At 36.4% G+C, this 17,060-nt stretch overlaps 1 protein-coding gene across 1 annotated transcript; it reads left to right on the forward strand.

Moving 5' to 3' along the window:
- The first annotated feature begins 2,322 nt into the window (after window positions 1–2,322).
- On the forward strand, window positions 2,323–8,898 carry LOC311292030 (serine/threonine-protein kinase NIM1-like). Its single transcript, XM_084411464.1, has 4 exons — window positions 2,323–2,635; window positions 4,472–4,789; window positions 6,025–6,293; window positions 7,281–8,898. Exons 1-4 carry the CDS (start codon window positions 2,566–2,568, stop codon window positions 8,040–8,042), a joined length of 1,419 nt encoding a protein of 472 aa, XP_084267590.1. The 5' UTR covers window positions 2,323–2,565; the 3' UTR covers window positions 8,043–8,898.
- Window positions 8,899–17,060: the final 8,162 nt, after the last annotated feature.

Raw genomic sequence — 17,060 nt, forward strand, 5'->3', positions numbered from 1 at the left:
ATGATAAAGGCATTCAGAGAGCTCGGGGACCCTCCTCCACATAATGCATGTGAATTGAGGGAAAGTTTCAAAGAGAAAACAAGAGAAAGCAGAGATGAATGAAGCTCAGATGCTGTTGAGGCCCTCCGTCGCCCCGGCGTTGCTTCAACTAGAACAATGTGGCATTTCAATCGCAGGTGCAGAGGACAGAAATTAAAATTCAAACCAGAGATTTAACCAAGAAATAAGAAAAAAACAAACTGGACCAAGACGAGAGAGAAGCTGGATTCGGCACTTTAGCCTTATAATCTAGAAAGAAGTGAAGAACCTGGGTGTCATTTTGGACTGTGACTGGAGTTTTTAAGTCTCATATTAATCAAGTGACAAAAACTTGTTGAGAAATATTGCCAGGATTCGTCCTTTTTTATCTTTGGATGATGCTAAGAAACTCATTCATGCATCTTTTCTCATCTTGATGATTGTAATGCTATACTGCCTAGTTGTATAGCTAATGCAAAATGCAGCAGCCAGAGTACTAATGAAACTAAAAAGGAGAACGCATATTACAGAGGTTTTAATGAACATACATCGGTTGCCAGTTCAGCAAAGGTTATTTTATTGATTCATAAAACACTGGATAATCTCGCACCTTTATATATTACAGACTGTCTGTCGAGATACTTTCCACATCATAGTTTAAGATCCTCTAACACATGTTTTACTGTATAATGTGCAACAAAAAAACAAAGCAATCTGGTGGTACTTTTTTTAGCCACTTTGCTCCAAAAATGTGTTGTTTGTGAAAGAGGCTACTAACATTCATATTTTTAAAAGGTGCAGACATATCTTTTTAAAGTTGCTTATGAGTATAACAATATTGTGTAAAATTGTGTGTGTTTGTTTTTCTTTATTTTACCTTTATAATTGCTTTTGAGTATATATTTTTATACTGATATTGTGTTAAATTGTATTGCCAATCTCTGTGAACCTTTTATAGTTGTTTTCCAATATTTTAATATTAATATTGTGTGAAATTGTATTGCCAGTATTTGTTTTTATGCCCGTGAAGCGCTTTGATCTGCATTGCATGTATGTGAAATATACACATATTTTAAAAGCATGTTCCGATCCCGTGCTCCTTTAATATCCTACTATGTATTGCAAAAAAATCCATTAATAAAATGTAAAACTATGTTTTTTGATGTTTTCATACTGTACATGTGAAACAGAAAAAATATGTCTATCTGCCGTAAGTCCTCCTCTGTCGACAGAATGAACTGCAGCAGATCTGATGTCTGAGTCTTTGTCTCTTGTGACAGACAGACATAATTCAGACAGACAGACAGACAGACAGACAGACAGACAGACATCAGACAGACAGACATCAGACAGACAGACATCATTTTAGACAGACAGACAGACAGGTCCATCTGATGCCAGACGTCTGGTGCTGATGAGGATTGTGACTGTTTGTTTATCCTTCGGTCTGAAAGTGCTAAAGGACGATCTTAGAAACAATAGTCTCTAATAATTAGGTCACATTATGCAGTTATATGTAAGTAACCTCTCATTCATGTCATTCATGTGTGAGGAGAGTATTTGGAGAAATAGGCATTGCCTTGTTAATAAGTGTGCTATATATCATTAATACTTTTTATATTCATCTTTTACTTTTCACCCATGCAGAAAACCATAGAATCACCTAGAAACAACTTAGAACACCCTAGCAACCCTAGCAACCACTTAGCAACCATGCAGACCATGGCAACCACCTATAAACAACTTAGAACATTCTATCAACCATGTAACACTGTAGCGGCTGCATAGCAACGCCCTAGCAACCACCTATCAAATGTTTGATATGTTTTTATGGTCACACCATAAAAACACCTATAAACATCATAGAACACCCTTGCAACCACTTAGAACACACCATCAACTGCATAGAAACGCCCTAGCAACCACTAAGTGATAGTCACCACTCAGAACACATTAGCAACCGTGCAGAAATCCATGGCAACCACCTATAAACAACTTAGAACATTCTATCAACCATGCAACACTGTAGCAACTGCATAGCAACGCCCTAGCAACCACCTAACAATATTGTACCAATGGCTCAGAACATCTTGGCAACCACATAGCAGTTTAAAGGTGCAAAACCAGTTTAAAAAAAATGGAGCCAGACACACAAACCTAGATTCCACTTGCACGTGGAGCGAGTGACAGACAGCTGGACACTGTAATCCCACGGCTGGAGGGGTCAGAGGTGAGTCACCTGTCTGTAGGTGAGTGTGTGAGACAGGATTACACACACATGATCCAGCATTACGGAGAGGGAACGGCACTGATCGGAGCGAGTGGACCATGTCTGTCAGGACTCAAACAGCAGAACCATGGAAGATTCTAGTTCATTGAGATGAACTTTAAAGAATAATACTATAGTCTGGTGATCGGCAGACATATGATAAACAATATTGGGATCTCATGGACTTTTGGCAACCTGGAACTTTGCATGGACAGATGTTGTTAAACTGAAGACGCATTCGGACTGACACTGTGAGGAGAAACCAGAAGACGGAGAGGATGTTCTTAAATAAGAAGAGCGCCACTTTACCTCCCAAAAATGGGAAAAATGGGAAAGCAAAGATTCTGTGTGAGTTGTGAAACTATTTAAAATCCTGAATGGTCTTATCTGCAGATTTTGTTGATGTTATTGCTCAGATGTTGCTCTGGCAACTTTACAGTTCTCCTAAAACTCCTTAGTAGAAAAAAAGTGCATCTATATAAATCTGTATAGCATAAATCGGATCATTTGGACTTGGAAGCATTTGACGAGAAATTTTGAGAAAGTTGATACTTAAAAGCACAGATTATCTGAATAGTTTTACTTGGGTTTTTAGCATGAAGAGGGAACGTGTTATTGCTCTTTCATAGCTCAGGAAACTTGATGGTGTTCTCAGATGTTCTCCTAAGATTCCTTAGTAGAAATTAAAATGAAAAGACATGCAAAAGACAGTTTACATCTATATAAATGTGTATACTATAACTCAGATCATTTGCACTTGGAAGCATTTGACGAGAAATGTTGAGATCTCCCCACAGGCTCTCCAAATCTGGATATATTTTCTCCTAGACAAAAATTATGAGATTAAATGAAGACGTCTGCTGAAGTCCCCTTCATTTTAGATGTTTCTCTTGAGATAAAGAAGCCCTAACAAGATTCAGAAGAGATCTTAAAAACACTCATTTCTTATTTAGTTCTCCAAAGAACTGACGACTATTGTCTTTTTATTTCTCATATGCAATTTTAGGAGAAACATCTGAGATATAGATGCTACTTAAATGTCCTCTCCTACTGGGGAAAATAACAGAGGACAGATTATGTGTGAGTTTGAAAACAACTTTAAATCCTAAATGGTTTTATTTGGGTTTTTAGGACAAAGAGGAATATGTTATTGCTCACAGGTTGCTCTTTTATAGCTTGGGAAACCTCATGGCGTTCTCAGATGTTCTAAGGTTCTTTAGTATAGATAAAAATACATGCAAAAGACAAGTTATATTGTATCTATGAATCAAATGTGTATAGCATAGCTCATTTGATGAGAAATGCTGGAGTTAATATTGAGATCTCCACATAGGCAAGAAAATCTTACATTAGATATGTGGATTTTTTTCACCTCATGAGATTAAATGGAGACGTTTGCTGAAGTCCTCTTCATCTCAGGTGTTTCTCTTGAGAAAAAGATCTCAAAAACATCTCAAACTGTGCTCAGATCTCATTACGAACTCACACGTTTCTTATAAAGTTCTCTTAAGAACTGGATCTGTTTTTATCTCTCACAAGGAATTTTATGGAAAGCATCAAAGGAAAAGTTGATACTTAAATGAAACATAAATGAGAACTGGAAAGTCTCCCTTAAAATATGGCGATTCTGAGCACATTTTGAGATCTCTTCTGAAATGTGAGATTACTTGGATCTTCTTCTCAAGAGAAGCATCTGAAGAAGAAGGCGACTACTACATCAAAATTGCATTGATTTCCATAAGAAACACCTGAGATATTAAAGAGCACTGCAAAAAAAGATTTTCTAACAGTCCAAATATCAAAAAATTCTTAAATCAAGAAGCATTTACTTTATGAGTAACATGACATAAGATATTATGTCTTGTTTTGTGGGGGAAAAAAAATCAAAATGAAGTGAGTTTTTGCTTAAAACAAGAAAAATTATCTTCCAATGAGGTCAGAAAAAAAAAACTTGTTTCCGTTTGAATTAAGATTATTTCTCTTACCCCATTGGCAGATAATTTAGCTTGTTTTATGCAAAACCTCACTTCATTTAGATTTTTACCCTCAGAAAACAAGACATAATGGCATTTTACTTACTAGTAAATCTTGATTTAAGAATTTTTTGATATTTGGACTGGAAACAAGACAAAAATCCTGAGTAAGAAAAGCATTTTATGCAGTGATATGTCTTTCTCCGTACAGGGCAGGTGGCCAAGCAGACGATGCCGTCCCACCACAAAGAGCTCGTGCCTCAGCTGGCCTGGATGGAGGTCGGACAAACGACGGAGAAGAAGAAGAAGACAAGAGGTCAAGCACTGGGCAGAAAGCCTGCATCCGTGAGCCCAGAGGTCATCGTGAAGCAGACGCTCTTCGAGAGAGCCGTCTATGACCTCGGACACAAGGAGAAGCTCGTGGATGACCTAACCTTCGGCAGACGGATCGGCTTCTACGAGCTGCGTGGGGAAATAGGCAGCGGAAACTTCTCCCAGGTCAAACTCGGCATTCACCACCTGACCAAAGGTGAGAGACGCTTTCTGAGGAGAATATGTTCGGTTCGAAATGCATACAAAACTTTCCCCTTAAACCTTCTTGTGTTGTGGATGATGAATGACCATGTGTTCAGCACGTGCGGGTAAATCTAGGTTAATCCAAAAGATTATAATTAATCTCTTACAGGATGTGTTCATTTCTATAAACCCCAAGACACCCACTTTAATGTCTTTTAATAAGTGTCGACATGTGAATGTCACGTGTTCAGGAACAAACGAGGTCAGCAGGTGAAAGGGCAGTCGGATAATTGCATTACGTCATTTTTTGTGCCCAGATCTATTCATTTATTTAAAGGGTCTATATGTAGAATTCAGAAACTCTTGTTATTAGCGTCACCGGTGGCCGTTAAGTGACAGATGAGCTACTTAAAATTACACTGTTATGATAGTTTGATTATGAAGTATATTTGAGACTACAGACTCTGACTATGTGAGACTATAGTTTGAATGAATCCATTTTCTTAGCATGACACATTGACATTACAGTACAGACTGATAGACATAGTGTCTTTTTTTATTTTCGCTACAAGCTGTTCACACATTGCCAATAAAAAGTGGTTAATACATGAAAATTCTTACATATAGTCCATTTAAAAAGTACAAATATTAAAAACACCTCTTCTATGATGAAAGTTTAAAGTTTCTTAATTAAAATATATAGTATATTAGTTAACTTTTTAAGGTGTTAGAAGTAAAATATATTTTTTAAATAAATGTTTAAATTGAAGTCTGAATTGAATTTTCATGAACAACCTGCTTATTGTTAGATTTATTATTATTATTATTATTATTATAATGATTGAAATGTGTATTCAAGATTTAATGAAAATATATTACTACTTTTTACTTGTTTATACCAATTTACATTTTTACAGTCATTAAATCAAGACTAATGTTAAAAACGGCAAAAATGGACGAAACATGTTTGACCGCGCACATGACCTTATATATGCAAAACTTTTTTTTTGCCTTATTGATGCTGCTTTATAGCTGAATTGAACTTTACACAGTTATTGAACGCAACTGAATCAACTCTGAACTGATTACAGCTGAACAATGACACGATTGTCTATTTTACAGATGTATTCCTGTAAAGCTCCTTTGAAACAATCTGTATTGTATAAAGCACTCTAGAAATACGTTTGACTTGATGTGACACTGGCGGTGCATTTTCTCCCCATACTCTCTTTTATTCCTCTCTCTCAGAAAGGGTTGCTGTTAAGATCCTGGATAAGCTGCGTCTGGACAAGTGCTCGCAGAGTTTGTTCCCGTCTGAGATCCTCAGCATGGAGAGACTCTCGCACCCCAACATCGTGCGTCTGTACGAGGTGGTGGAGACGTTTCGCAGGCTTCATCTGGTGATGGAGTACGCACCTGGAGGAGAACTGTTCTCCAGGATCGCCACCGGAGGACGCCTGTCTGATCTGGAGAGTAAACTGGTCTTCTCTCAGATACTGTCTGCTGTGAAACACATGGTGAGAGCACACGTGCTGCTGACCGCCTCAGTGTTCAACCTTTATATTTTGCGATTAAACGTTTAAGAGGCTAAACTTGATTTATGTGAACTAACTTTATTTTTTTTAGCTATACACAGCCGCAGTCTAGGGCTGTCTGTATTCTACTATAAATGTGCAGCCCTACAAACAAGCAGCTATTTCCGTCATGGAATAAAAACATTTAAAAGATAATTGCGTAAAAAAAATTCTCGCAATTGCAAGTTATTATATCTTATGCATATATTATGCATGTTTATATCTCGCCGTTCTGACTTCTTTTCTTGCAATTGAGAGTTTATATTTTGTAATTCTGACTTTTTTTCTCGCAATTCTGACTTTTTCTCTCGCAATTGCGAGTTTATATCTTGCAATAATTACTTATTTCCCCACAATTATGTTTTTTTCTCCAGAATTATGACTTTTTTCTCGCAATTATGACTTTTTTTTGTAATTGCAAGTTTGTCTCGCAATTATGACTTTTTTTCTCGCAATTGCAAGTTTATATCTTGCAATTTGGACTTTTTTTCTCGTAATTCTGACTTCTCGCAATTGCAAGTATATATCTCACAATTCAGACTTTTTTTCTCGCAATTCTGACTTTTTTTTCCTCGGAATTCAGAATTTAAAACAGGCAATTGCAAATTTAGGCTATATCACGCAATCATGACTTCATAACTAGCAATTGCAAGTTTATATCACACAATTATGAGAAAAAAGGTCAGAATTGCGAGATAAAAAGTCGCAATTACCTTTTTTTTTTTTTATTCATTGGCGGAAACAAGCTACCATAAGCATCAAACCTGGAGCTTTTTTTTATTGTATTTAAATTTTTATTACACCCCCAATCCCAATTCACAAATATGTGAATCCAAAGATATAAATAACATTAGAGAGACCAAATATAAAAGCAGGCTATGTGAAAACCGCATAACTGATCCAGCAGTTTTTTTTTTTTTTCATCTTCAGCATGACAACAACATCATCCACCGCGACCTGAAGGCTGAAAATATCTTCTACACCACCACATATTGCATCAAGATTGGCGACTTTGGTTTCAGTGCTGAATGCAAACCCACCGATATTCTCACCACCTTCTGCGGCTCTCCGCCCTACGCGGCCCCTGAACTCTTTCGGGACAGGGGTTACATCGGACCTCTGGTGGACATTTGGGCTCTGGGAATCCTGCTGTACTTCATGGTGACGGCCACGTTCCCCTTTAACGGCTCCAGCCTGAGAAGACTGCGCTTCAGTATCCTCAGGGGTTCCTACACCATTCCCGATTACGTCCCTGAGGTCTGCCAGCGTGTTATTAAGGGAGCGCTGAGGCTCGTTCCCGCAGATCGCATTTCCCTGTCGCAGATCATGTCCAGCGCTTGGCTAAGGGGAGTTGAGTATCCACAAGCATACCCACCTGCTTTTCCCACTCCTGCGCACCTGGCCGACCCGTCACGAACACTTTCCAGTGATGAACGGTCGGTCAAGCTCACGCTAGAGGAGCTGGGCATCACCGAAACTCACCTGAGGAACAACGTGGTGTTGGACTGCCGTAGCCCGCTGACAGGGATTTACCGGATACTTCTGCACCGAAACCAGAGGAGTGGATCCGGAGAATCCACGGGATTCACAACTCTCTGTCACTCCAACACACGCCTCGGCAGGAGATGCTGGTCTCACCCTACAACCATCCACAGGAAAGAAGAGCAGTCCGAATTCTGTGCCATCCTGTAGACAACATGAAGATACAAACAGAGAAAGATGATTGATTAGTTAGGTCTGTTTTTGTTGTTGTTGAACATTTTAAAGTCTTAATGAGCTATTTGATGTGTTTAAGTGTTCATTAATTGCAAGCCAAGCTAAATGTATAGGCCTATATTTTTTAATTAGTGCTGCGCAACGATTAATCGCATCCAAAATAAAAGATTGTGTATATACATAATAAATGTGTGTGTATAATTATTTTGTAGGCTATATATAAATACAAACACATGCATGTATAAATTTAAGATGAATTTAAATGTGTTACTTATATATCAAATATTTATATATAATATAAATGATGTATTACAGTAGCCTATATACATGCAAATATTTCTTAAATATATACATGCATGTGTGTTTATTTATATATACAATATAATTATACACAGTACACACACACATATATTATGTAAACACAAATTTTTATTTTGGATGCGATTAATCGTTGCCCAGCACTAATTCTAATATGTGTTGGGGTATAATAATAATAACAGACGGTTGAGTTTTACAGTGTATAATTTTATACTTTTTCAATCAGCATTTATCATTTACTGTAAAAATTGTATTACTTGATTAATAAATATGCTTCTATGTTCCATAAGTATTCATCTTATGGAATATTTAATTTTTTTTAAAAGGGGAAAATGTATGCGTTAATTGGACACACAATTTGAGTCGTATTAATGCATTGCTTAGTTTTTTTATAACATCAAATAATATGAAAATATTTCTGTATCTATATTAAAAAATAATAATATTCAAGACGAAACATTAGCTTTAATTTTCCATGTTTTGTTTTCATTAAAGGAGAACTCTGGTCAATTTTAACATTGAGCTCATTTTTTTGTACATTTGGAGAGCTGTCAGTACAGAGAACAACGACAAAAATCGGTGTTGCCTACACCGTGTTATCCTCTTTTTAAAATTTGCACCCTGTTGACTTCAATGGGGCAAGTTTTAAACCTGCTTTTAGCCTCTTAACATCCTTGATGTGTCATTACAAGTGCACAGGTCATGTGAGTGATTCCTTCTGAGTGAACGCGGGTGAATCTGACTGCAGTAGATGTGAAAGAAATATATAAAAAATGATGTTTATTCAGCCAGCGCTCATACCTGTATTTACATCCTGTTTTCGGTCGAAGTCCACAGTAATCGATTGTCGAGTTCACGCGCATAGGTTTAGTACCTATGATCACGCGCGTGAACTCGACAATCGACTACTGTAAAATGTCCAAAAACTAAAACATTTTAAATAAATCAAAATGAATTAAACATATCAAGAAATGTTTTAAACAAACTAAAAAAGTGCATAGCAAAATGACTTTTTTTTTACAAAAATATTAAAATTAAAATGCAATTCAAAATATTATTTAAATACTATAATTGTATATAAATATTTCTAAAATAACTCTATTAGTAATAAAATGTTTTAAAATTTTGTAAATTTAGCAAAGCTGGTTAAAACAGGAAGAGTTAATAGTCTTCTATTGGCCTGATTAACCAAGCTAATATGTAAGGCTTATTCAATTAATTTTGATGGAATTTTACCATAGAATTGAAAATCTTAAAAAGGCCTGAATTTTTAAGTGCATATAGGAAAGAAAAAAGCATGTATAGTCTACAAAAATACACATATATAAGAAAAGCAAATTAAACATCACATCTTTAAATAAACTTTTATAAAGCCTCAAAAATCTAGCATTTTTGTTTTATAAGTTTGAGGGATGAAATTAGGGAGTTGAATTTAAGAAGAAAAGTCGGAAGACATATGGAAGCAGTATCACTATTCTTCGAGATCATTTATGACTGATGACCAGCAGAGGGAGACCGAGACTTTCTGATGTCATGAACTGATGTGCAGTCCATCTGTAATCATTTCATTATGTATTCGAACAGTTTTTTATTTTTTTATTATTAGTTTTTTTTTTTTAATACATATGAATTATCATTGTCAAAATAATAAACATAGTAATGGTCTGATCAGATCGTGATATTATATTTTTAAAAGGTTTTAAACATTTCATGAGTCAAATGTGCTCCTAGATTGCACAGATATTGCTATTTTAAGAACGTTTTGCTAACGTTACCATTAAGCTAAGGAAATGTTATTCCCTGATCATTCAGTTTTTAAAATGTTTTAATAACGATTTTCTTGGTTATGTGAACGATAATGGAACATTCCATTTTATAACTGTGCAAGCATTATGGGAATGTTACTTTTGAATGTTCTCTGAACGTTCTGAAACTAGAAACATTTAAAAAATGTTAGATGAACGTCCAACTACTAGAACGTTTCAGAAAAAAAAGAAAAAAAAAACGTTCCATGAATGACGTATACAACTTATTTTGAGAACATTTTTAAAGACCTGATAACTTTGAGCATGAATGTTAGGCTACTGGAAGAACAGTTGTTCATAACTTTGAGAGAACGTTAATCAAAGTTCTGAGAATGTTCCTTGTTAGCTGGGTTTAATTATTGTGCCTTCAGAAAAGTAACAGGACTGTTTCTAGTTTAATAAAATATTACAAGCCTTGTATTCAATGTCAAGGCACTTTGTGTTTATTAAAATAAGAATTTAATGCTGACATGCTTTTTAAAATCATTGTAGGCTAACAGATGGACGTTTATGCTCCCCTACTGACAAGTAATAAAAAAGAGGTGACAAAATGTTGCTTTTATTTCCATTTATTTATTTATCATCAAAATGTGCATTTTCCTTATACAGAAAATTATTCAGGTAGGCCTAAAGCACCCTTTTGATGAACGAAAGAAAGAAAAAAAACAACATTATAAAACATAGCTGCGAGCGGCAATTAACGGGGTTCAAGCGGTTTAAAGCCTTTATAAGCACTTTTAAAAGTATTATGTTTCATGTAGCAAACCTGTAACCACCTAGATAGATCAGAGATGGAAAAAACATTTACAGCCAAAACAGGCATTTTACTGAGGAAATATAGGCCTATATTTTAAAGCTTTTTAACAGTTATTGGGGTTGAGCCAAAAATCTAGGAATAGTTCATGTAACTTAAGTAGGCCTAGGTAAAAAAAAAAAAAAAAACTCCAATATTTAACGAGCCGGTTTAACGATCAATCCAATTGATTGACGACGCCGGTCCTAGAGGCAATGTTGCTCAGAATGAGGAGTTCTACCATATGATTATGAATGTTTTGGGCGTGAGTCAAACAGGCCTAGCGAGTTTCGTTCCGATAACCTTGTCGACAGCTACTCGAAATTCATTGGCCGATGGCGGCAGTGTTTTTAGAGATACGCGAATGTCCTATAGACAATCGCGGCACCTTGGACAAAAACACAGCAAGCCAGTTTTCAAGTCAATCGGACACGCCCACGGGTCGTTGAACGTCTGATGCATGTGGCACACTTTTCTGGAAACACTTAAGGAGTTTCGAAGTCGCGATCTGATTGGTTGAATTCTACAGGATGTCCGGGAGACGTGTGTGTTGCGTTCTTTATTAACAAATGCCATGATGCCAGACTCCCTCGTGAAAGAAGAAAGCCGTTGTGTTTTACAACTGTAACAACGACCGCTTACCAGGATCAACTAAACGCTGGATTTTCAAAAGTATGTGAAGTTCGTGGCTCCATTGTTGCAGTGAACTTGCACATCTTTCTTGAATGAATAATTTATTAGATGCATGCTGGTGTGTTATTGTAGGGACATCAACATTATATTGTCACGGCCCTAAACATGACGTGGAACAAAACGAACTGTGATTGGTTGCGTTACATGTCAGTCAAACGGTCCTTGGCCAAGAAAAGCTGCGATAGAGTCCAGACCTTCTTCCATCAGTCTGAATGTCTGGCTACGCGAGACTACGTAGCTATAGCCGTTTTCGTGTTTTCCCCCCCTATTTTATAGCGCCACCAAGTGGCCAATCGCCGTGTCCTTTTTCATGCTACCATAGACTGAGTCCGTACATAAGTGTATCGAGTTTGGTGAAATCTCATTCCGTTCAAGAGGGATAACCGTTTTAGTAAAAGTGGCCTTTGGCGTCCCGTTGCGGACTTGAATAAAAATTTCGTTTAACCTAGTCAGTTCCGATTGGGCGAAAAACCTAGGACTAGTTCGCTAAAGTAGGTTTTTCTATTTAAAAAAATATATATGTTTTGCTCTTTTGCAAAGAATGGTTTTGGAGTTATGATCCTTTAAGTACTTTTGATCGCTGTAGCGCCACCATCAGGCCGATTGGGGCGAGATTTGGTGGCGTTGTAGACGGTGTGAGTACTACTATCCCTCAAAGTTTCAAGTCTCTACGACTTATGTTTTGGTCTGCCTGCACTTTTAGGGGAGAATGCTGATTAAAATCAGCGCTACACGCTTGAACCCCTAAATACAGTTTTAAAAGTGATATTGATAGCATAGTAAGCGAAAATTACATTCTTATTCATTTTTGAACTCATTTTACACATGTGTTTGAGGGGCATAAATGGCACTTGAATGACCTGTCAGGCACAATTTATGGATTTTAATAGTTCCACTGTTGACAAAACAGATTCACTGTGATTGCCATCATTAACATGAAACGCTGAGATGAAGCATTTAATGTCATTCTATCAAGACTTTCACACCCGCGTCTAATTAATCATAATTCAGCTGAAATCTGTGCCAAATTCTTTTCATTTTGATTCACTGTAATTTTATGAATTCTAAGGCCCAGGGAAGTATGAAAACACATGAGTCACGCACCCTCTCTACTGTTTGATGAGTGAGCCCTGCAGTGATACTGTACCAAAACACATCCAGATCTGATCTGCATCTTGACATTTACCTGCTTAATTTATTGAGCAGCGAGAGATCGAGACATGCAGATCTTCTACAGAAACAGCATGTTCCTTGCTGTGTGTTTAAACATGCCAAAAGCTCTGATAATACTTCTTTATCAGAACATATTCAAGGGAAATTTAGGGAGATAATGGAGACTTATAGGGATAGTTTACCCAAAAAAAGAAAATTGACTCACACTCAAGTTGTTCCAAACTATGGGTAACCAATCTTTTTGGTTGCATGTTAACTGTTGGTAACATTGATAATCATAAAAAAAATGTCATCATATTAGAATGATTTTGAAGGATCATGTGACACTGAAGACTGGAGTAATGATGCTGAAAATTCAGCTTTGATCACAGGAATAAATTACATTTTAACACAACAGAACAAAAATAATGTGTATTATACATGGCACAGCCCCCTTCATAAATCCTCTCATGCTCCTCGGGGATGCCATCAGATGTGTTCATTGTCATATGTCAAAAATTATTGTTAATGGAGTCAATTATTATATTTCTGCTGCAAAACTGATTCATTATGACATGTGAACATATATGAAATTAAAGGATTTTCATATTTATCAGAGACAGAGAGGATTATAGGTCTTGTCTTAAGCTTAACAACCAATTCCCCAGAGCAACTGCTTTTATCATGTTTTAGCCGGCACACATTTTTGGCAAGGAGATTGTAATTGCAAGTCTTGGAGTTCCCCGGATACTTTAATAAATGTAAAACACAGCAAATGGGGATATTTTCGCTAAAGGATGAAACAAGGTCTATAAACGTCATTTGAATTAATCGTAGAGTCAGGGTCTGCGTTTTACTTTCTTTTTTGTAGTAATTTTATTCTTTCTATTTGCATATGATGCTCTGAGTTTCCATTTCATGGAAAATGAATATCTAGTCCTTTCCGATAACAAAACAAGCATATCACTAAATACATAATCGAAACAGAATCTTACAAAACTCATCTATGACTCCACTCTAAGAGGCCACCCCTAATTTGATGCATCAAAAAATGTATTCATTGTGTGTTTACTGGACCTCATAAGAAGTAATTTGCTATTGCAAACATGATGAATTTTAGAGCATAGTGTTCAACACCAATGTCTTCGATTCCCTAGGAATGCATGAACTGATAATATGAATATTTTGATCAATTACATTTATGCATTTGGCAAATGCTTTTATCCAACGCAACTTCCATTGCATTCAAGGTTTATGTTTTATCAGTTCATGCATTCCCTGGGAATCAAACCCATGACCCATTTGAGCTACAGAAATGCTGCATATGCATATGCATTTTTTATTTTTTTGCCTGTATTTAATCAGGAGAGAATCATTACAAATCTCTTTTACAGCAGTGCGTAGCCGGCCCGGATATACAAATACACACATAACAAACAACAACATACTGTACAATAAAATATCAATAAAAACACAGCCTTAGAAGCATTTGCAATTCACTAAATCTTTCTTCAATCTTTAGTGCATGCATAAGTGTTTTAATATTACTAAAAGACACCAAATGATTAAGCCTCCTCAATTTCATTTGAGAGTTCCAGTGCGAAGGGTCAGCTATAAGGCATTTTTACCTAATTTAGTTCTAGCAGGAGGTACATAGAGATGATAATATGATTGTAAACGCAATAAATAGTTACCAAATGCTTTTTGTTGGATCGAACAACAGAGATAAGGTGGTAAAGTGCATACATTTATATTGCTTAGTATATCACTAAGTACCAATACATTTTCCTTCGAACAGCAGGAGAAGACCAAGCAACTCCATTACTGTATATATTGCACAATGATGTGTTGAGAATTTACAATCCGTCATTTATCTTAAGGCACCAGAGCATCCTGGGAGGCAAGAAGATAAGAGGGATAGAATTGTCTGAAGAGGTTCTAGAATTCAATAACCACATAAATGGTGTTTTCTCGTCATATAAAACCTTGCTTAATATCAAAAACAGATTGTTAATCACCCAGAGCTTGTTTTTTTTTTTTTTTTTTTTTGTAGGAGCAGAGCAATAGATGACAGTTTCGGCAGCATAAAAAGTGAAACCTTGCATTTTCAATGTTAACATCAAGACAATTTATATATTTAGTAAATAATAATGGCCCCAGTACAGATCCTTGGGGGACTCCCTTAACCACTTTCATTGAGTCTGAATTGATACCTTCCACCTGGACACACTGAGTTCTTCCCTTTCAATAAGAATTAAACCACAATGTTTCTTGTGTGCAATATAAGTTGCTTTGGATAAAAGCGTCTGCCAAATGCATTAATGTAAATTAAAGTTTCGTGTAAGACCTATAAATATGTGTTCCTCATAGTTGGCATGAGGTAAAGTCGGGTAAAGTCCTGCATGTTAAAGCCGGGCTCCAACATGTTCGGAACTGAGTCACATTAAATAAAATCTCTTTGAAGAGGAAATCTAATCCCTCTAAGATATGCATGCATTCCCAAAACCACCAATAGCAACAATAACAGTTGTCTCGGATTAAAAAACAATGGAAACACATTAAACACAACGAGCTGTGGTTCCTTAGGCAAAATGAGCATTGAATGATGTTTTTGCATTTGTGACCTAAATATTTAACCTGACCCACATATTTGGACACATGTTTGCTTTCCTAATATTCTGCATTATTAGCTCTGAAAGGATATTGTTGCACACCTGAATTGGTTTTTATGCATTAATCCCTGATGATAAAGTTCCCTGAGGCCCCGAATACCTGCAGGGTTGGGCAGAATATACTCAAAGGAAGATGTCGAATAATAAACACTCTCTCTCTCTCAAAGTATGCATGCAGTGATATTAGACACACACTTTTCAAAAGGCCTTTAGTATTATTATTGTATATATTTCATTGTAAAAATCAATGTTTTTGGCTGGCAAAAGGTTGGTTTACACCTAAAAAGGACAGAACTTAGTGTTCATGTTCTGCACAAAATGGACATCTGTGAAAGTAAAGATGAATTGCAGTTCGATTTGTCGAAAATTGATTAAAAAAATTTGCGAACAGGACTACGCTTGTTGCAATTAATGTTTTAACTCACAAAAAAAGGGGGAGACATTTGTTCGTATAAATTGAACTAATAGTAGTATGTTGTTAAGTGATAGTTCACCCAAAAATGAATATTCTGTCACAGTACTCACCCTCCAGTTGTTCCAAACCTGTATAAATTATTTGTTCTGTTGAACAAAAAGGAAGATATTTTGAAGAATGTTTGTAACCAAATAGTCGTGGGGCAACATTGGCATGCATAGTATTTTTTCCCCCATATTTGCCCCACAACTGTTTGTTCGAACACACCAATAGATTCACTAAAAAGAACCGAGAGTCATTGTTTTATGAATGGGTCTACGCTGGTTGCACTGAATGATTTTGACTCACTAAAAGGAACCAGTTGATAAAAGTAGGTTAATTTGTTCATGATTCATGAATTTATAGCTATTCGTGTTGTATATTGTTGATTCACTGAGTCATTTCTGTGAATATCATAAGATCATTTTTGGAGGATTGGTAAAAACTATAAGTTGGCTGTAGTGATGCATCTGTGTAACGCTTGAGTCCTCAGGCTTTTGAACGATAAAGATAACTATCACTCAGTCATATCATTACCAAGGAAAATGACATTTTACAGCCTCCATTTGCGCATTTGATGTATAGAAATCCAACTTTGCTGCGGGATATGTTTTGCTCGAAGGCAGAATGAACTGTACCGATTGGAAACAATTTATCACAGAGGAAGCCAATTTCTGAAGACACTTGCTAAGATGTTATCTGAGCAGACATGCCTCGGCCTTTATCACCACCTACGAGGAAGAGAGAGGAAAACTGGCGTAAAGGTGCAGAAACGGGACTTCACACGTTACACGTGAAACGAGAGCTTCGGGACAACAGCAGCACGCTGGAACCTGCAGGACAGGCGGATATTCAGACAGCGTGTCTAAAGCGTTTGCTAGTAGCCATGACAAGAAAGTGATGGTTGCATGGGAGAATTTGGCACATCCTTCACTAAGAAAACAATAGCATGGCACTTTGTTTTTGGGAGATTTATGGTATACCATTGTATTCTTTAAAGAACCTTTAAGTGCAATTTAAATAGACATTTTATATTGTAAGTTTGCATGTAAAAGACCCCCAAAAACAGATTAGGAAAGATTTATTTATGACAATAATCCAGTAGGG

Source organism: Rutilus rutilus, assembly GCF_951802725.1.
Source record: "Rutilus rutilus genome assembly, chromosome: 6".
Classification (NCBI taxonomy): domain Eukaryota; kingdom Metazoa; phylum Chordata; class Actinopteri; order Cypriniformes; family Leuciscidae; genus Rutilus; species Rutilus rutilus.